At 41.9% G+C, this 20405-nt stretch overlaps 2 protein-coding genes across 5 annotated transcripts; one reads left to right on the plus strand and one right to left on the minus strand.

The window, feature by feature from the left end:
* Positions 1–132: 132 nt before the first annotated feature.
* POLR3G (RNA polymerase III subunit G) lies at positions 133–10071 on the plus strand. 4 transcript variants are annotated; one of them, XM_082191812.1, is made up of 8 exons: positions 133–372; positions 2506–2634; positions 3470–3599; positions 4009–4080; positions 5180–5230; positions 5791–5858; positions 6615–6725; positions 7508–10071. In XM_082191812.1, exons 1-8 carry the CDS (start codon positions 220–222, stop codon positions 7592–7594), a joined length of 801 nt encoding a protein of 266 aa, XP_082047938.1. In that variant the 5' UTR covers positions 133–219; the 3' UTR covers positions 7595–10071. The 4 variants fall into 4 exon arrangements, with proteins under 4 accessions (XP_082047938.1, XP_082047937.1, XP_082047940.1 ...); XM_082191811.1 differs by having other exon boundaries at positions 137–372; positions 5788–5858; XM_082191814.1 differs by having other exon boundaries at positions 138–251; positions 5788–5858.
* On the minus strand, positions 8779–19013 carry LYSMD3 (LysM domain containing 3). Its single transcript, XM_082191809.1, has 3 exons — positions 18794–19013; positions 17390–17674; positions 8779–14946 (listed from the first exon to the last, which is right to left on the minus strand). Exons 2-3 carry the CDS (start codon positions 17657–17659, stop codon positions 14371–14373), a joined length of 846 nt encoding a protein of 281 aa, XP_082047935.1. The 5' UTR covers positions 17660–17674; positions 18794–19013; the 3' UTR covers positions 8779–14370.
* Positions 19014–20405: the final 1392 nt, after the last annotated feature.

Consider the following 20405-nt stretch of genomic DNA (forward strand, 5'->3'; position numbering starts at 1 on the left):
CTGAGCGGGACGTGCTCGGGCGAGCGAGCCAGCCAGCGAGAGGTCTCCGCCCCGTCCCTGCCCACTGCGGTAGCGCGGCGCCGGGCACGCGAGCAGGCGGGCCGGGGATGGCGGGCTGGGCGAGGCGAGGCTGCAGGAGGAGCGGCCTGGCGAGGCTGGAGCGGAGAGGCGTGAGGCTGCGAGAAGGCGGCTGCAATTGGGCTTTGAAGATGCAGCGCGATGATGGTGCTTGACGTGCTGCTGAATAAGAGGCACGGCTCTCCCGATGCTTCCCCCTTTTCAATATTTCGTGAGAGTCGAAGGAGGGTCGTTTGCTCGCGGCAGCTTCGTTTGGGGCTATCTCGTGCAGTTCCAAGCGCGCACCCTGGGGAAGTGAGTCCCAATCCCATCTGCTCCAGCTGTCCCTATTAATTTTTCTTTTATCTGTTCCTCCTAATGCACTGACACCCTTATGATAAAAAAAAAAGTTTCGTGAGGTAGCTCAATCGGTTGAGCGTGAGACTCATAATCTCAGGGTCTTGGGTTCCAGCTGCTGGGCAAGAGATTCCTGCCTTCTGGGGGTTGGACTAGATGACTCTGAGGAAACCTTTCCAACTCTATGATTGTAGAAGGAAGGGAAAGGGGCAACTGCATCTTGGCCCTAGCTGGGATTGAGGCGAGTTGTAGTCCGAAACCTATGGAGAACCTATGGTTGAGGAAGGCTGCTCCAGTGACTGGTCCTGTAAAGCCAGTGTGTGGTTTCTCTACCCCACCACCAACAGCAAATGTTGCTGTACTGAATTGCAGATATTCCATGACTAGGCGCATTGTGAGATGAAGCATTCTTAAGGATGGCTTTGTGATCAGTTTAGTATACAACAGGTAAGGTTTCATCGGTGTATAAGGTGGAGAGAGTGAAAGGAGCATCAAGAGTCTCCTTTTTTATCTGTGACACCTCATCTGGAGATATGAAGCCCTGCTGGATAGTGGGATTTTTATTTCTGAGTACATGTGTATAGATACCTTGATTCCATGCATGTTTATTTAAAGCAAAATCAATTTGGTTCAATGGGGCATGGAGTGCTTCCCCATTAGGCATTTAGCCCTGCTTCATTCACTCGCTTCTTACTGGGCATGCACATGACACTGTCCAATCGTTGCCTCTTTATCTGTCTTTTTGCACACAGCAGGAAGACCAGCCACAACCCTGGAAAAAAGTTGCACTCCTCAAAAGTGCTGGTGAGGGGTAAAACTCTGCCCCATTTCCCAGCAAGGACCCTATTGCCTTGAGGGTCATTTGCAGGAAACCTGCTTTCGTGCTTCCCCATTAGCCATTTCGCTGGATGCTTCTGCTCCATGTGCATCAATGGAAATGGGAGGCATTGGCTTTCACTGGGGGAAGGGGCTGCATTCCTGAAAGTGACTGGGCGGGGGAAGAAAACTGCTGTTCCTGCCAAGATTCCTTGGGGTACCAAGGGTTCTAGCTGATAAGCAGTGCCAGCAAACCTTCTTTTGGCTGGGCCACATTGTTACATGTCCTTTACCTGATGTCCAGGGCCGTCTTACCCATAGGCGCTAGCAGGGACGCGGACTTAGAAAAAATATTGGGGGGGCCCGGGAAAGCTCATGAATAATAAATAAGCTCATGAATATGCAAATAGAGTGGCTCCGGCCCTAAATAGGGCAAGCCACGCCCCCCAGCCAGCCGATTGGCTGGCTGGGAGGTGTGGCCAGTCGGGATTCCCCTGTTCTCGCGGGATTTCCGGCAGTGCCTTGGCAGCCGGGGCTCTCCGATTAGGGCGCGCGGCTGGCTGGCTGGCGAAGGAGCAGGTGCGGAGGAGGCGGGGGACGGCGGCGGCGCTCTACTGGAAGGGCGCCCGCCCGAGATTATTGGGGGGGCTGAGCCCCCCCAAAAAAATTTTTGAGGGGGCTCGAGCCCCCTCAAGCCCCATGGAGTCGGCGCCTATGGGCGCTAGGGGTGCGGAGCACCCGGGCACCGGGCTTTCAGGGGCGCTAGGCCGAAAGTCCAGGGCCTGAGAGTTGACCCTGGGGGAAAGCCCGCCCATTGGTTGGAGCGCCGCGGCGGGCTCTATTGCTGCGGGTAGCTCTGCACCGCGAGTTCGGGGCCGACCAAGCCAGCGAGACGCTGAAGTGGCTGGCTGGCTCCGCCTTCCTACACGCCTGGGACTGGGCAACCTAGGGGCCGCCTGGCAAATCTTTGCACCTCGGCACCTCATATGCTTAAGACAGCTCTGCTGATGTCATATGGCAGTTGGGTGTGGCTTTGCCAAATGGCCCTGCCAGCTCTACAGCGAGGCCTAATTAACGCCACCGACTGCAGGTTCTGCACTTGGTTTGTGCTTTTTTATTAATACGACTGGCATGATAATTAGTAGCAAAAGTGGATTGTGCGTTTCTTCAAGTTACTTCTTGTGGTGGCTATTTGTTTTTAAAAAGACAGTTCATATTTTCGGTGTATTCTCTGCAGAACAAGAATAAATATTAAATGCAAGGTGTTCTTTTCAGGAATTTGATATGGCCAGGTCAGGCCGAGGAAGAGGGCGTGCTGCCTTGACCTTTGACATTGCAGCAATTGGCTTTGTTAAAGGTGAAGCGCTACCTGAAGCAGTATTCGGGCCTTCTCCGCTATATCCTGTAAGTATCTAGCAAGCAGCCAGAATTTCAAACCACAAGTTGCCGTTGGGGTGAAGTGTTGCACTTGCATGCCACATAAAAAGAGCAAGAAAATGCCAAGTCCGTAGTTAATCCTACTGCTGGTAGACTAATATTGGAAAACAATAGGACAGGCATTTAGACTTAAACTTAGTGAAGGTGATGCTAGACAAGAACACAGGAAGCTGTTTTATACTGTCAGGCCATTAGTCCACCTGGTTCAGTACTGTCCACATTGACTGGTAGTGGTTCTCCAGGTGCTGGCGTATTTGTGTGTGTGTGTTGGCTGAATTATTTCTCTTAGATTACCAAACCAGCGTGCACTTGGGCTACTGGTATAAAAAGTGCCCAGGGTTTTTAGCTGCTGTTCTTTGACAGTAATTAAAGATGTCACAGCACTTTGTGTGCTGTAGCCTCCAGTACTCCTGTCATTGCTAGAGAAGCATTTTATGAAGATTCCTATGAAATAAAAAAAAGGTTGTGTGAGTTCTTCTTCTGAGAGAGAGAACAGTATAAAACTCTATTTTGCAATTGAATTAATGACGTTGGAAGGCACTTACACTTGCACAAGGAGGGGCAACTGATTCTTGCCAATCTCTCTGATGCATTGAAGCCCCCTACCACTCCCCCCCCCCAAAAAAAGTTGCTTTCTGACAGTTGGGAGCCCCTCTGGAACAAGACAGGATATGGTGCAATGGCTGTAGAATGTAGCAGGGACTGGATGAGGAAGTGTGTGTCTCACCTTACACAAGCAAAAGTGCTTTCCACTAGTACAAAGCTACCATTAAATACAACCCAATATGTGTGATTTTCACAGACAACAGATTACAAACCAACACCACTGAAAACGGGAGAGGATGAGGATTACCTTTTGGCTTTAAAACAAGAGCTCAGAGGGGCAATGAAACGGACGCCTTATTTTATGACCAAAAAGAATGAAAGTGAAGGTTAGTTTGCCATATCGTTTTATTCTGGAAAGTATTGCACATGCAAATTTTGCTGTAATAGAATTAATCCTGTGTAACCAAGGGTGTAATCAGTAATTTCTTGAAGAACAGTGTTAAGGTGCCATTGAATCTGTACCCCTCCAATCTGGACATGTTCTAACCCGTCTTCTAGTTCTGTTTGTGATGTGATCCAAATCCTTCAAACGAAGGTGGTTATCCCCATAAAACACCCAAGGTTTTTCTTACAAAATAAATGCACAAATATGTTATCGTGAGCAAAGCAGAAGAGGAATTTTTTTCCTGAAAATAGTCCTTTGTGCATTTTAACTAAATAAAGATTGTGGTTCTGCATTGGCTTTGTCTGAATTTATAGTATGTATATTTCACAACTCTAGGTTTTTGTCTTCAGGTTTTGTACCTGTTGAAAGATACAGCAAAAAATACTTGCAGATGAATGAAAAGGACCTAGAATGGACCCCAGGTAAGGAAACGTAAATTCCAGTTAATTTTGGCATAGAATTTTCCATTGTTTTCCAGTATTTAGATGTAGAACTCATTTCATGGTTGGTTCATTGTTTATTTTAGGTTCCTCTGTGCTATTCAGCTAGTAAAAAATGTAAACCTAAATAAATACCTCTCACCCAGAGCTGAGTGGTATTTTTTTAAAAGTGCATTTACACCTAGAATTCTTTTCCACTTCAACCAACCACAAACACTCATTCAGAGCTGATACTCATTCCCATATTTTCACATCTTTCCAGAGAAAGGACTGCTTCCCAGTGGTCCCTCAGGAGTACAGTACATTCCTTTGTCGCACTTATTTGAAAGATGGAGGGCCTATAATTGTGGTGAGGCCAAGTTTGTCTAGAACAGGGCTAGTGAACTTGTGGGACTCAATCAGCATGAGCAGTGGTCATGGATAAAGGAAGTTTTTGTTAAGCACCAGTCAGAGAGGCACAAGTTTCCTTCTCCCTGGTCTAGTATATGTTGACTCCCCTGAGTCATTTCGGGTCTTCTCAGTCAAAATGTGCATCTTGAGCTGTGTACAAAATACTGAGGGCCATATTTCTCAGTAAATAGCTCACATATCAAACTTCTGCCATTCCCTTTTCTCAGCATTGCCAATTCTCAAGTAATGATACTATCCACATTCAAACAGAAGCTTGATAGCTGGAACTGGGACACCAGTGGCCATCTTGGGCCTCACTTTGCAAGGCTGGGATCGAAGGGTGCATGGCTGTTATGTTTGTCTCACACCGCCCTTCCACCCTCGAACTGCTTTACGATGCTGGGATCTGATCTGAAATGATTCACCCAGCAAATCATTCAAATCAGATCCCAGCCTCGCAAAGTGGCACAGGGCTGGCATGATGGCATGAGCAGGATCCCCCAGAAAAATGTGCCCAGGGCCATTCCCTGAATTGCTGGACTACAGTCCCATGATCTCCACTGGCAAGCGCCAGGATGGGAAAGTCTTGCTACTGTTCTGAATAAAATGTATTTGGACATAGAAATACCTTTAACGTGAAGGAGCATAAACTATTAAAAATAACTAAAACTTGACTGTATCTTTTGTGAAGACTGGAGAAGACTCCCAAGAGAGCTGAAACCAAAGAAGAAGACTGAAAAAGGTAACATGCATCTTAAGTAATATTAAGTAACATGCCTCTTAGGAGTAAAAATATTTTCTTGGGCTGTTGACCAACAATATTGTTCAGTATGCCTTATTTTGTGCTATAATTGTAATGAGAAAGGGGTGATTGGTTGTTGGGTCATAGAAAAGAGAAGAGAATACTTTAAAACACACACAACTGAAACCTTAAAATAACTTAGGCATTTGGTTTTGCAAGGGATTGATCTGGTAATCCTGAAATTTACAAGCATTTGACAAAAGTTGCCACTGTCAGGTAAGTTACACTGTTTCTCTCTCTCTCTCTCTCTCTCTCTCTCTCTCTCTCTGTGTGTGTGTGTGTGTGTGTGTGTGTGTGTGTGTGCCATTAACACCACCTTCCCAATTCTAACACAAATGAAGTTACTCCTGGGATTTCCACAGGAGAACTTGGTTCTTGGTATAGTAAATTCTTCCTGATTCATTCTTTGCAAACAGGGAGCTTTTTCACTTCCATAATGAGTAAAGTTTGTTATAACTGCGTTTGAAGAGTATTAAGGTAAGAGGATTTTTCTTCAGCAGGTGGAAAATCGAAGAAAGCAAAAACTGCAACACCAAAAACTAATGTGGATGTTTTGAAAAAGATAGAGGTAGAGTTTACTCTGCTTTACCTTCTTAGGTTTTATTATTCAGCAGTAGTCACTATTGCTAGTATGTCTCCACTGTGAACAGTGATGTAAAAAGCAGATTAGGCTCTATAAAACTCATTGGGCTGGGGGGAATGACAAACGTATGCATAATTTAGGGCACCTTTACATAACTGCAAGGAGTTCTTGTTTGCCTTAACTGATGGTTGCCTTGAGCAATTTTATGCTATGTGACAGGATGGCAAATAAAAAACAACAACCAACTGGCATGTTCAAATATTTAAAAATATTTTTTAAAAAGATTTGAACATAAACCATTGTGTTGAAGCCAGCCAATTGAAATCATGGCTACAGTATTTTAAGCACTATTGATTCCTGTGGGTCTACCCTACATTTGACTAAGCCACTTTCTCTTATCTAAATTGTAAGGTTTTTGGATTTTCCACTGGATCCACTTCCTCGTAATTCATATTTTTTTTCTGATCCTTGAGTAAGGGACTTTGGAAAGGGATACCAGAAATCTGTTAAGGATTATTCACTCCCCATTTGGAAAATAAGTAGCATGTGATGAGATGAAATTAAATTACAGTTATGTCCAATATTTATGTCATAATCATGCTATTTCTAAAATCCTTTTGAACTCCTTGAGTTCTTTGCTTAGTTCACCTATCCGTTCATTACTTGACCAGCAAGAATAATTTTAAAAAAATTAGCTGGAAGTTCAGATGATGTCACAGACATCTTGCTAACCTTTCCCAGGAGCTAGAAAAGAAAGGAGACGAAGAAAAGTCAGATGAGGAGGAAAAAGATAAAGAGGAAGAGGAGGAGGAGGGAGAACCAGAGGAGTATGAGGAAGAAGAGCACGAAGAGGTATTGGTTTTCTTAACAAATAAAATTATGTAGAGAGCAAGCTGGTGGCAATAATTTTCTTGACATTATACATGATTGGGGCAAGTACAATAAACTTGGTGTACCTGTGGCTCTTTGAACGCTGCTGAACCACAGCTCCCATCATTTCTTGGCCATTGCCCATGCTGCTTGGGGCTGATGGGTATTGGAGTACAGTAACATCTGAAGGGCTGCAGATTCCCCATCGTAAGTAGTATGGTGTTTCCATAAAATGTTTCCATTCCTCGCACTTTATGTTACAGTTAACAATAATATGTATTTTCATTGCAGAACCAAATGAAAGAACCATATCAATCTGTATCTTGTTTACTTTATAAAGCAGCTTTCTTCCACTTTCTACTGTATATTGTATTGTCAACAGAAGGATTGGGGGGCGGATTGCTTTTTGTGTCACTTCTGAAAATGCTTTATGGCCATAGTCTTAACCACACTTAATTGTGTGGTTCATTCATTACATTGAAATCAATTGGCTACCAAGGAAAATTCATTTAGGAATGGAGGGCATGGGTGTCAAAAGTGACTGAAAAACATTTAAATTAGGTATGTTGTTAACACAAGCATTTATATTTATAATTACCTTGCCTTCAACTACCAGCACGTTTCACTGGGATCTATATTTATTTGCTGCATGTGTAACATTGATTTCCACCAGTTACATAAGGTTTGATATAAACACAAGGAAGTATCTGCGACTGTACTTCTTGCACGTAGCAATTTACAGTATCTAATATGATTTCCTCTAGGAGAACGACTATATTGCTTCCTATTTTGAAGATGGAGACGACTATGGAGCAGGCAGTGATGATGACATGGATGAAGCAACTTACTGAAATTGTTTTGAGTAGCTGGGAAATACAGTTGGAAAGTCTGAACACACTCTTGAGTTACCTCTAGTTATGAAATAATATAATTTCAGAGGATTAACAATGATAATTAACTCTCATTTTGCTGCAGTATGGGAGTATGTTGACTCAATATTTGAAGCAGGCTGTATATTCACTTCCAATTGATGGAATGGTAGATTGTGTTGGCGGCATGCTAAAGCACTCAGATGTGTCCTATATAGACCATGCTTTGTTATCCTGAACTAATTTGCAGAAATGTTATGTGCCTGACAACATAACACTGAGCTAGCCTGTGCGGAGTACCATATCACTTTGCACTGCTTATGAAACTATGTTGTGGGGAAGGAAGAGAAATGTGTGCACTGAAGTTTAAAAATCTAGCCTTTAAATAATAAAAACTGTTTACTGAAAACAGGATCTGGTGTAGTAGTGTGTGATAAAATACAGTTGCAGGTTAGCTTGCTTTCTAATAAAGGGTTGCCCACTTGCATCATCACAAGAGCTTTGGATAAACAGTACTTGGTAAGGCCACCTGAATAATAATATAAAAATGCTTACTGAACTTCCAGTTCAGTTACAGGACAACCAAAACTCAAATGGCAAGAACTGATTTATTGCTGTCTGATAAAAGTTCACCAACAATGACAGCCTTGCAGTGCTTCCAAGAAACATTAGTAAATAAAATAATAGTAATAGTACTTCTTATATCCCTGCTTAAAAGGGTTTTTTTTTTAAAAGAAGCACAATTAATTCCATATATCCTACCATCCAGTTTCCAGTCGTGGCCTCTCCCTTTTCCAAATGTCACCCCAGGGACTTCTCCAAAATACAGTTGTTGTTGTTGTCTTTTCCATTGTAGCTTTAAAAAATAATAATCAATGCTTAGTGTTGTAATCTTATGTAAACTGCTTGATTGGGTGTGCCTGAAAAGCAGAACTGTATATATAAACACCTTAAATCAATAATGAAATAAAGTTTCGACTAGGAGATCTGCTGCACAAGAAACATGTTGCAGAAGAATCCCCTCTTGACACCTCTGATGTGTTAGAGTCTGCTTTTCACAGTAGAACACAGAAATGGGCATGCCAAAATCCTTTGCTGTAGCTAAAGCAGCTTTTTGGATTAGTGTGGAATATCCATAGGGTACATCAATTGATCACTAAACAGGATTAAAAATATATTTCTTTATTTTTATTTTTCTGGAATTAAGAATTCAAAAAGAAAATATATTCTTGCCATCTTATAAATTCCAAAACTTTTATAAACGGCTTAATTATGTAAAGAACATTTGTGGCAGTGTTCCTTTGAATAACCAATCCAGGGGTAAAAACATTTCACGTGGTTTCATAATACAATACACAGATTAAGAGCCAATTTCCCTGTTCAACCATGGATTGTATTTAGAAATCTGGTGACCATATTCTAAATATTTTTCTCTTTTTTTGCAGAATTCTTAAAATTTACTACTGTAACCCTAAGTATGTAGGCAGAAGTTCCCCCTGAAATAAAGGAGGTTTGGACAACTTTAGTATTGAGCTAGATTTGTCAATAGGAACCACTAGAATGCACAGCAAAATAATAATCCAATAATCCATTTTCTGGAACATTAGATTATCTTTTTCTATCCTTGCCAAACCATAGATTCACCACATATGATTACAAAGTACTCATTTCTGCCACATTGTTTTTGAAAAGAGAAATACATACACCAACAGCACATATGAAGTGCTTTAACATACTTTTTCCCTTAAAGCTACTGCAAGTCCCATACACAGAAAATAAATCAGTGTCTTTAATAAAACAAGCAGGTCCTCATTGTGATATTTCAACAGACCTTCGATTTCATGACTGCACTATTCACTTTTTCACAAAAGAAACAGGTTTAGCATAGTTAAATTGCAGAAATAAGGCACAGATCCTTGAGCTATAGCAAAGTCCAAGGTAGTATTTTTGGTACATAATACTATGCTGATTATTATTTTCACTATTTGACAATAATTTTTCAGATGCCTCAGTTCAAATTATCACCACAAAAATGATTTAGCTGTGGTACACCACCCAGTCTTTCTGATGTGTAGACAGTTCAAGTGTAGGTCGTTTAGAAATTTTACTGCATGCTGCTTTGCAAGTTTTATCTAAAAAGTGACAGAGAATTTTAATAAATCTATCTAGTTAGCTCTATAAATTCCCCTTTTATGTTTAGAACTCTTCTACACTTGGCTGTGTTTGGTATTCCACTTTACCCCATCCCCCAAAAAAAATTCAGAAGTGGCACATCTGGAACTTTCTTTTCCTGCAGTTTCCCATTCCCTCAGGTCATTCCATTGAATTCACATGCGAAACTGATTGCTTAGAGCACTGATCTTCAGTGGGTGCCTCAGGAACCGCTATAGGTTACAGCCTGAACTAAGATGGGTTGCAAGAGTACCACTACCACCACCATACAAATATATGGTTTTTTATTAGCCCCTAAATTTATGCTTGGTTTAAAGGTGGATCCTGGGTCAGAAAAAGTTGAGCTAGTGGCTTAGAGTCTTTTTTTAAAGGCCTGTATAACAGTCGCCTAGGTCACCTAAGATATAGTTCTTCGCTAGGTGAAGCAGTCTATCCAGTTGTATGGATCCTGCTATACTGCTCTTGTCTCTTTTTGCTGCCCACATCAACTGTGATCCAGCCATAGACATATAGAAAAAATCGTATTTGTGTGACTACTTGCAGCAGAATATGAATGGGGATGACCCTATTCTAATAAATACCCTATTGAAAGCACATTCCATTGTTTCCCCATTCTAATCCAGGAGGATGATAAGCTCAAGAGATGCTACACCCAACACCACATCAAAGCAGTCCAAACCCAGCCACACATCCAAGGGGTAATATACAGTGCTGGGCTGCATAGTGATAGTGATACTTTTTTCTCCATTTCTTTTAAAGACAATGAAATTCACAGCTTTCCCATGGGGAACTGAGGAATTTCATGAAGTACATCTCAGATATTTTCACGCATCATTAAGGATGGTAAGGGAGCTTTAAAACACAAAACCAGATGGCTAAGCACCCCTGTTTTTATAAATTCATTAAAAGAAAAAATGGAGTAACACATGCAGAAAGCAACTGCATTGGTGTTGTTCCATAAGCGAGTCACAATAAAACAGAGCAACCACATCCAGGGATGAATACTAGTAATTCAGAATAATGCTTCATGAATCTGATAACATTAACTGTGTGGTCCACAAAAGCTTCCGCTATAATAATTTTTTAAGCATTTAGAATCCCATAGGACTTTGGAATCATTCACACATCATCATAATCCACAATTAATGGTTGACTGTGAACACACCAATCTTGGCTGCACCAAAAAACAAACTCTGATCCTTGGCCTTACATCCAAAGCAAGGATAGTGGTTGGTTTCACTTCAGACAAACTACAATTTGTTCTTGGCTTACCAATTGTGGTTTGTTTGGTGTGAAACAAACTATGATCCCCACTTGAGCATAACACTAAGAGAATGTTTTAGCATGGCATGTGAGCTGGGCCAGTGATGTTTTTCCTGCAACTGATGAACGTGCCTATGCCTCAGAGATTTTGTACAAATTTTAAACCTTGTATCTTCCCTACAAATAACATACTCTGTTTTTGGAACTCCATAGGACAGTTTTAAAAATAAGGGCTATTTACCACATTACAACCAAACTTTAAAAATAAGTTGTAAATAGCTTGCTTCTGTGGCTTTTATTGAAAAATAAAGAGCCTATATAATAAAGATTTCTGCTGCCATCATTTCACACATGTGAATATTTTACTACAACTATATATTGTCAAGCAACACTTTTACTTGTTCGGCTATAAACCATAACAAAGAAAAAAAAAGACATTCAGAGTTCAACCACAGATTTGGCTCTTAATTTCCTTGCAGCCAACATAAAATTTTCCTTGTCCAACATCAAAAAGCACACAAACTCACTTGATGCAACAAACATTTCCCTGCAGCTAAACTCAAGACAGGTATTTTTTCAGAAGGATCTTTATATATAGGACCATGGGTAATGTTAAGAGGACACTGTTCACTACCAGTTTCCAGAACACACAGAAACACTGTTCCAAGGGTTATATCTTAGAGTGGCCATCCAGAAAAGCCAAGGGCACAGCACTAAAACTTAATTCTATGAAAGCAATTATACACGAAGCCAACATAATTAACTCCAAATAGTTTTCTTATGGTCTGTCCTAATATATGGATACACCCTAGAAAATCTAAAGGAATGAATAGTTAACATTAGGGCTGGGCGATATATTGATATATCATCCAAAACCAGCTGGAAGTCCATATCATGATATCTCTTTCATAGTTTTTGACCTGGCAATATATTTTGAATCATGATGTATATGTGTGTGCTATGCAAAAATTATGTGGGAAAAACCATGAAGCCAGCCAATACCTCTGCATAGCTCCATCCTTTTTTCAGACACTGTGATATATTGTTATATTGCGATGTTTAGCTGGTGATATATTGTAATGTTGAAAACCAGATATTGCCCAGCCCTCCTTAACATCAAGTCCAAAAAGCTTTCTCATACACAAAAAACTTGCTGATATTTAGATACTGCCTGAATCATAATCAGCTCATTATCAAGTTCTCTAGCAAGTGTATATAAAGCAGTAACTTGCTTTTGAGAATTTAAGAGTGAGCCGTTAGTTATAGTGACCAGATGTGAAGATGTCTGTGTCGGCATTCTATTATGACAGTTTAAGTGCCAAACTTGTATTCTAGCCTGAACAGGCCAGTCCACTCGTGCATGGACATATGCAGCAGGAATACCAACAGGCAGGACCAATACTTTCTTTAGATATTGGTCCTGCCTGTTGGAATTCCTGCTGCATATGTCCATGCACAAGTGGACTGGCCTTCTGTTCGGGCTGGATTTGGAGACTGAGACTACAAAGTTCTACCCCATATACATGATGTACACTTTAGCATTACATGTCATGTAAATACACTAACATGACAATCTGAACCATGTCTACTCAGAAGTAAGTCCTAATGAATTCTGTGGTGCTTCCTGCCAGGAAAATGTGGGAAGCTTCAGATTGCAGCCAAAATCCTGTTCTAGAAGACACATCTAAAAATATGCGGAAGTAAGCTTATGTATTGCACAGGCTGGCAGCATACTTCTTACTGTTTTAAAAAAAAGAGGGAAACATTTATGTATAAATAAGGGGCATATTAAATTAGGATTATGGGAATGTGTGTTTCACTAATTTTCAATTACTGTAGTCCCAGCTAGCAGTTTTTTTTAATACTTGGCCATTTTTTCTACTGCATGAGTTCTCTGTGGAACGTTTAAACTAGAATACTAGAATATATTTCTTCAAAATAACCAAGAACTGCTTAAGAAAAAACCTGGCTTCTATTTTTCTCAACAACTTGTGTTAGCTTGCTTCTCTGCCTTTTAGTATTATTATTCGCAAAACTCCAACTTTGCAGGTTAATATGACATGAGAAGGCATCATGGTTTCATGGTTAAGTATGCTTCTGCATAAGAACATAAATATTTCCTTTTTGCTAGAGGAAAACAATTTAGGGGGCCGTTAGCTGACTCTATGTAGTCAAGTGCATTAAGTAATGGTTTTATTCAATGACGTTCTACTCAGGGCAGGTCCACCTTAATTAATGTAATGCAATTTCCATCAATTTCAAATGGTTTACTTGGAGTATTATTAACATTGGATACAGCCCTGTTTACTGCAATAAAAATCAGTTTAGACATGTGAGTCACATGTTTGTATAAGTAATCCCTCATTTTACACAGGGGTTCACTTCCAAGGGTTAGTCATATATGCAAACATCACATATAGTCAAAGTCCTGGAGCCACCTTGCAGGTGAGGGGGAAAGAGAGCATCCCTAGCAGTCCCAGAGCTGGTGCAAGGCTTAAAACCTCTTTTCACACCAGGTAACTGTTCCCTGCAAAAAGTGTCCACTGCCTTTAAATGCCTTTCCATTTAAAGGGTAGGGGAGAATGCACCAAATTACATATACATTTGCACCTTTGAAACTCTTCAATAGTAACAGCACTTAGGGGGGGTCGCTTGGGAGCAGAAAGATTACAAGTAGGCAATGGTTTAAGAATACCCTTCCTTGCTCAACAGCTTTTGCCCCCCCAAAACTGTTATTAAAAGCAGTAACAGTATCAGTACACTGTTACAGATGTTTGCATGCCAAATGCAGTTTAGTCTCATGGCTCATTGGTCTTTTCTCACGAAAAGGTACTGTAAATATCATAGTCTGTGTAGTGTATGTTAGATCAACAACAGAGCATTGTACTTGTTCTGCATATCTGATAAGCTAAACTGTTTTTAACCCCTACCTTCATGATTTGTATTATATTCCATGCTATAAGAGAATGGTTTATCTTTTATAATACAGGAAGCTAGCTTACTTCCAGACTAAAGAAAACCATTTCATTGTTTGCTGGCTGCAATGAAGGTACTTTCACTTAGTGGAAGTTTGCCAACTTAGATCCACATATTTTGGCAGATCCAGACAATTGGTATTCAATCAACAATCTCACACTGAACTTGGCAACAACTTTTCCATTGAAAGGTGATGTCTTCCATACCCTCTGCAAGAGTTTTTATTAAATGCCACCACAAAGATAGCTACTTTCCAACTCCACACAGGACCCGTTGTTCTTTTTTCTTTGCAGAACACATTGAATGATTGCCAAAGACTTTAGCATGTAAAGCAAAAATTTCAGTTATCATGAAATAGGGTGATTTATTCCATTTTCTAGTGGTTTGGGCTGAGATGGTGCTGTAACTGAAGTATATTCTGCTGTAGAATGGTGGCTGACATCCACTTTAGCTAAAACTTCATAGTATAAAAGATAAAAAACAGGAGTTATTATTACCACCACTACCATTATCACTACTGCTGTTGACCATCTTATTCCCCAGTCTGCTCCATAATGAGGATCTTTCCGCTTTATGGATTTACCGTCCGGTTCAAAGTTTAACTGTTGGGTTGATAAGGCAGAAACAACTTCATTAAGATTCTCTCTCTTTGTAGCATTACACTTCACTATTTGTTCTATATCACGGTCTACTTCTTTCAGAAAGTTACCAACAGTCTCTGTGGAGAATGGCTCAGAAGCTTGTGATGCATCTGGGGTTTCTGTAGAGTACAAAGTAGAGGCAGATCTTGAAGCTTGCCTGCTTTTTGGAAAGCTGTGTGTCTCAGTCAATACACTGAACTTCTTCACTGGAATTTTAATAGTTCGCAGTGCAAAGAAGTCCTGATCTGTAATAAGATTGTTCACCCTTTTGATATCTGCTACCTGAAACATAACAGTTAACAAAGGAAAGAATTAGCATTTTTGAAAAGGCAGCTCTTGAGTGACCAGCATTCATTTTCCAAGTCCTAACTGTTGAACTTCTTTTAAAAAATAAATTGGAACAAAAAGCCTGGCTACATGTTATTGCAATTGAAACAGCCAGTTATGATTGTGGGTAGGAAAGGCTATGGGAGTCTAAAGGATCTAATCCCAACAGAAAAAGAAAGAAAGAGGGGAGCTGGAAGCACTGGCTCACCTTGCCTTTCCTATCTCCCCACGATGGTAAGATGAGCCCCTGTGAATCAAATGACTTAGAATGGGCTTCTTACCTCCAACTATATTGTTGTACTGTTTGTTATGGTTCTTCTGCTTAAACTGTTTCATCAGGCGAGAAGCAGAGGAAATTTGTTATTAAAGAGTCAACTACTCAACTGAAAAAGAAAATGATAGCCCAGTTAGCAGCAGGAGTTTGGGTTACCTAGGGCCAACCATGACTCCTTTCTCCAGGCAAAGAGCTATTCTGGTGTTCTTTCTCCTTCCTGAAGGGCAGGGAAAGTCATGGAGTGAGTCAGTGCTTCAAGAAACTCCTAATAGGGAGGACTATTCCTTTTCTATATGTGCAGTCATAACATGTAATCCAATGTTTCAAGGGCAAAACCAGATATTGTGTAAGCCACAGGTGTTCCACATACACCCAGTCTTATTTAAATACACTTGTTATTGGCCCGCTAACACTACACATATAAAGTAGAAGTTCCTAAAGGTGATCATTGTGTCGCATGTGCACCTAATAAGCACTTTACCCAAAGCCTGTTACAGCTGTTGGGGCCTAAGAAAAAGATGATTTAGTTCTCTTAGTTATTCTGATTTTCAGAATCCTTTTTTTTTTTTACAATCAGCATTTTTGTTCTATGAAACTGATTAAATAACTAGCTGTAGAGCACTGTTTCTACTGTTCTATGCATCTAAACCAATTACCACTCATACAAAGTGCTTTGACTCCCCACAAATGGCAAGATGCTGGGATCTGGAAAACCTAAGTTAGCTGTATTCAAGATCCTTTTCTTTAAACAATATGTACTCCCCATCTGCCATGACATATTACAAACCGTCTTTTGAAAACGCCTTTCAATTAAAAACCATATATCCATATGGTATAAAGGGTTGTTTAGAACGTCTTAGGAACATAAAAGTAGCAGCTGATGGGATACTATAGAAATTTCAGCTACTATAACAAATGTTAGTCACTTGATTAAAGATATGGGACCACATTCTCCAAAACAGGCAATTGTGTTGCCCTTCTTGCAATTTACCCTTGTCTAAAGGGGAGAGGTTTTCAGGAATGCACCTCTCTTAAAAAAATTAAATAAAGGAATAAAATATTTAAGAAACTTTGTGTCTTAGGTTGCTGACATATGAAACACATATGAAAGGCAGAGGGTTCTGCCTTTTAAAAAAGTATTTGGACATTAATTTGTGCAATATCTTAACTGACAAGTTCCAAACTATGCACTGTATGTAAATAGCTGCTAACTCTAGCCCAATAGCCTTTAAGGCTGCAATCCTAAAATCCATTTACCAGGCAGCAAGGTCAAAGGGAATTACCTCCAAGCCTTTACTGGGGATAACAGAGTTCAGACAAAGCAAGGACCTGTGTTCAAACCTTTCCCTGCTCCTACCCACTGCTTGTCTTACCCCCAAGATTTTATATGCAACTTGCATTTAAAACAGTAGGACTTGCTGCTTTTCTTTCCCCATTTACCCCCACTGGAAGATATGTTTTTACACTTAAAAGAATGAAAGTAGTTGTAATCTGAGGGGCTCTTCTAACATGTAATTTGGGCCTAGTGGACTAGAATTCATGAGAACTAAACATTATCCAAAAAGCATTTTGGAAACATAATTATTGTGTGCTGACTCACACATACCAGTTTATTTAGGTCTGCAACCATTTGGTTGTTGTAGATCCAAATGATGATTCATTTGAACATGCATGCACATCCACGCATGGATATCCTGATACCAAGTTATCACTTCACTGCTCATAAGAGCAGAAACTTTCAACCTGCTATAACCAACAAAGTTTGGGAACCTTCGGTGGCAGCACCATAATATACTCCTATTCAGTGAGGCAAAAACCATCAAGGGTTACATTCCACTAAGTCTTAGTTTAAAATTAATATACCTAAGCTAGTAATGGCCATTCATTTTAATGGGTCTACTCTGAGTAAAAGTTAAATACAATTCCGAAACCTATGCAAGACTCTTGTAGTTGATTCACAGCACACTTCAGTGTGGTACAAATCTATCAAATCAAGCTGTACAATGCATCTTGTTTAAGTTTTTTCTATTGCAAATAAGTTAATATTTTTGTATAAGAATTTTAAAAGCTTTCTGTGTTCACATGTAACAAAATTCCACTGGGAAAAGTTGCATACAGACTTACTGAACAACAATACTGAAGAGCTATTGCATTTAGTGTGTCTCCTTCCTTTATATCCTTGGTTATAAATACGATATCATCAATCCTTTCTCTTGATGTACTTCTTCGGACTTTCTCCCTTCCCCTGGGTCGCAATTCATACAGCTCCGTTTCATCTTCCAGCACATCACTGTCAGAACTGATACCATTCCCAAATGTATACAAATGATTATCCACTGTAGGCTGCACTACAGCAGGGAGCTGGAAACTGAAATTCTGTTTTTTTGCTGTCATTCTGTCAAAAGGAGTCTAACAGAAGAAAAAGAAAAATAGGACAACTAGTCAAACAGAGCATCCCAGCTTAAGTACTAATTTATATAGAACATCTATGAGCAATAGGGCAACAATTTCACCTCCCTGCTGCCAACCCACACATATTCCTAAAAAAACAACCAAACCATTTGGCATGCACAGATTCTCCAGGTTAATAATTGAAAACAAAACAAATAGAAATGGACACTAGAGAGACAACAGTGCTTGCAGGGATGGAGAGGGAAGAACAGAGAATGAAGACTATCACTGAACCTGCATATTTGGAAGTAAGAAAACTATCTAGTAATCTATATGAGAAGCAAAGTATTTCAGTAGAAAGCAATCCTGTTTCTGATTTACAGTGTATACAAGAACCACCTGCCCACCACAGAAACACACCTTCTCAGCTCCTAACCAACCCCCATCAACATTACCTGGGCATTATCTTTATAGGGATCCCAATACAAGCTTGCCTATTGGGCAGAGGAGTGGGGCTTGGACCTGTAAGAATAAGCCAGGTTTGCTTCTGACAGCCTTCTGTGTCTTTTTAACAGTAACTATGGCAGTAGAGTCACAAGCTGGAGGGAAAGTGGCACCTGCTGAATGATGGTCTGGAAGCTACACCTCTTAAACACCCAGGCAGCTGAGCCCAGAAAGGAAAGCTGACAAAACCTAGAAGCGGAGCACTCAGGAGGGCAGGACTTTGGACCACCCCTTGGCAAGATGAGCAGGACCCTTAAAACCTAGAAGGCCTAGTTCGCCTCCCATTCCGAAGTGAAATAACAACAACACGTGTTGTCATCAAAAGCGCCTCCCCCCCCCCCAGAAGACCCTCAGAAGTGAGCGAAGCGAGGCTGCCTAAGGAGCCCCCACCTACCCACCCCGACCAGAGCATCACATGATGAAGGGCATCAGACGGGTCTGCTGGGCCAGGCCAGTGTGGCCCGTCTAGTCCGGCCCCCGGCGGCCAACCGTGAAGCAGCACCCGAGGGCCACAACTGCGCTGCCCACCCCCACCGGCGGCTCTTTCCTCCTACCCCCCCCCCGCTCCTAACCGAGGGGGCATGAGGCAAAAAGAGACGCAGACAGAGCGGGCCCCTTTCCCTTCCACCCTACCTGCTTCCCTCAGGAAGGGGCTCCTCTTTGTGGAGGGAGGCAGCCCGCGAAAGAGACATGCCAGCCTCCCGCCTCAGCCGCCGGCTCGACGGTGACAGACTTTGTCGCCGCCCCTCACACTGGCAGCGGCACCTGTCCCTCCCGACCCCGCTCGGGGCAATGGCCGCCTCCGAGGAGCCGCTTCGCCTTATTTCCGCGCTGACAGGCCAGGCCCCGGCCGAGGCAGCGGAGCGGCGCCGGCGCCACGTCCGCAAATTAGCGCCACCCCCTTTTTTTTTTTCTTCCAGGGAGCCCGCCGCCAAGGCCCGAAGGAGGGAGCTGCGGGGAGTGTGCGCAGGCGCAAAGGCGGCTCGCTCCAACGGCGGAGAGGGGAGGTTGTCGCGTTCGGGTGTTTGGAGAGGGTTTCTTCTCTGCTCCGGCTTCAGGAAGAGCGGCGCGTTGAGGGAGGGGGGCAGTTTAGGGGTTTTTTTAGTGGCTGCGTATTACGCAGCGTTTCGGCAAGCAGGCAGGGTCCTCCCCGTTTCCAGGCAGGGAAGGAGGGCAGGGAGCCTCCGGACCGCGCATGGCAAAAGTCTGGGCAGGAGTCACAACTTGTTAGTTGAACTCTGGGATCTAGTCCTAACCATTCTCTATAAATGAGTGGGTTGGAATGATTTTTCGGGGGGTGAGGATCGAACTGGGCCCTCCAGCTGTTTTGAGACTACAGTTCCCATCATCCCTTGACCACTGGTCCTGGTAGCTGGGGATGATGGGAGTTGTAGTCCCAAAACAGCTGGAGGGCCAAGTTTGGGGATGCCTGGAATACATCATGGGTTAAAAAAACAATCGTGCATGCACACCCGATCAAGACACCATCATCCGTCCCAACCGTCTAACCCAAGAGAGTCATTTGCGTTGCAATAGTATGACGACGAAAGTCTGGGGTTGAGACGTCCTGAACCCTGAAGCACGACTGCAAGGTGGAAAACATCATGCACACTTCCGCTTGTCCCTTGCTAACGAAAGCAAGGCCTGAGCGGGTTTGCCTTTGGCCCACACCTTTCCTAGGGAAAATCTTCTCTTTAGGGCACTTACCTTTTTGCCCCACACTAACCAGGCACAGGACCTCCGCTTTTCTTTTTTTCTTTTTGCTGTGATGTTTTCCCTGCGAAAACTCGCTATTTAAAGCTGTAGTGCAACAAGCAGCAATTCAGGTTTTCTGCACATTGCGTGCTCTGATTTAGCATTAAAGCGGTTTTTTTCAGGGAAAGCTCTGGTGAAAATAAAAACAAAACCCTTTAAAGCTCCATGTCAGACAAGAAGCGGGTGTCAGGAATAAATCACATGGAGTAAGTGAAATTAACTCTATTACAAGAAACACAGCCAGCTTAGAAGCACCAGGCCTCATGAGCACAGCAACTCTTCTCAGTAGGTCTTGCCCCTATGAGGCAATTGTGGAGGCTGTTGTTATTGCAGAGTCCTTTGCACAACGGAATGATGAACAATACGTGCCACATGCTTAAGGTTGCTTTATTTTCAGTTCAGAGTTGAGAAATTACAAACATGCATCTTGCCTCTGCGGGAGCAGAGAAGCAACCGTCCTTCTCGGAATGAAGAACACCGAGAGAAAAAG

This window comes from Podarcis vaucheri (assembly GCF_965113315.1).
Source record: "Podarcis vaucheri genome assembly, chromosome: 11".
NCBI classification, from domain to species: Eukaryota; Metazoa; Chordata; class Lepidosauria; order Squamata; family Lacertidae; genus Podarcis; species Podarcis vaucheri.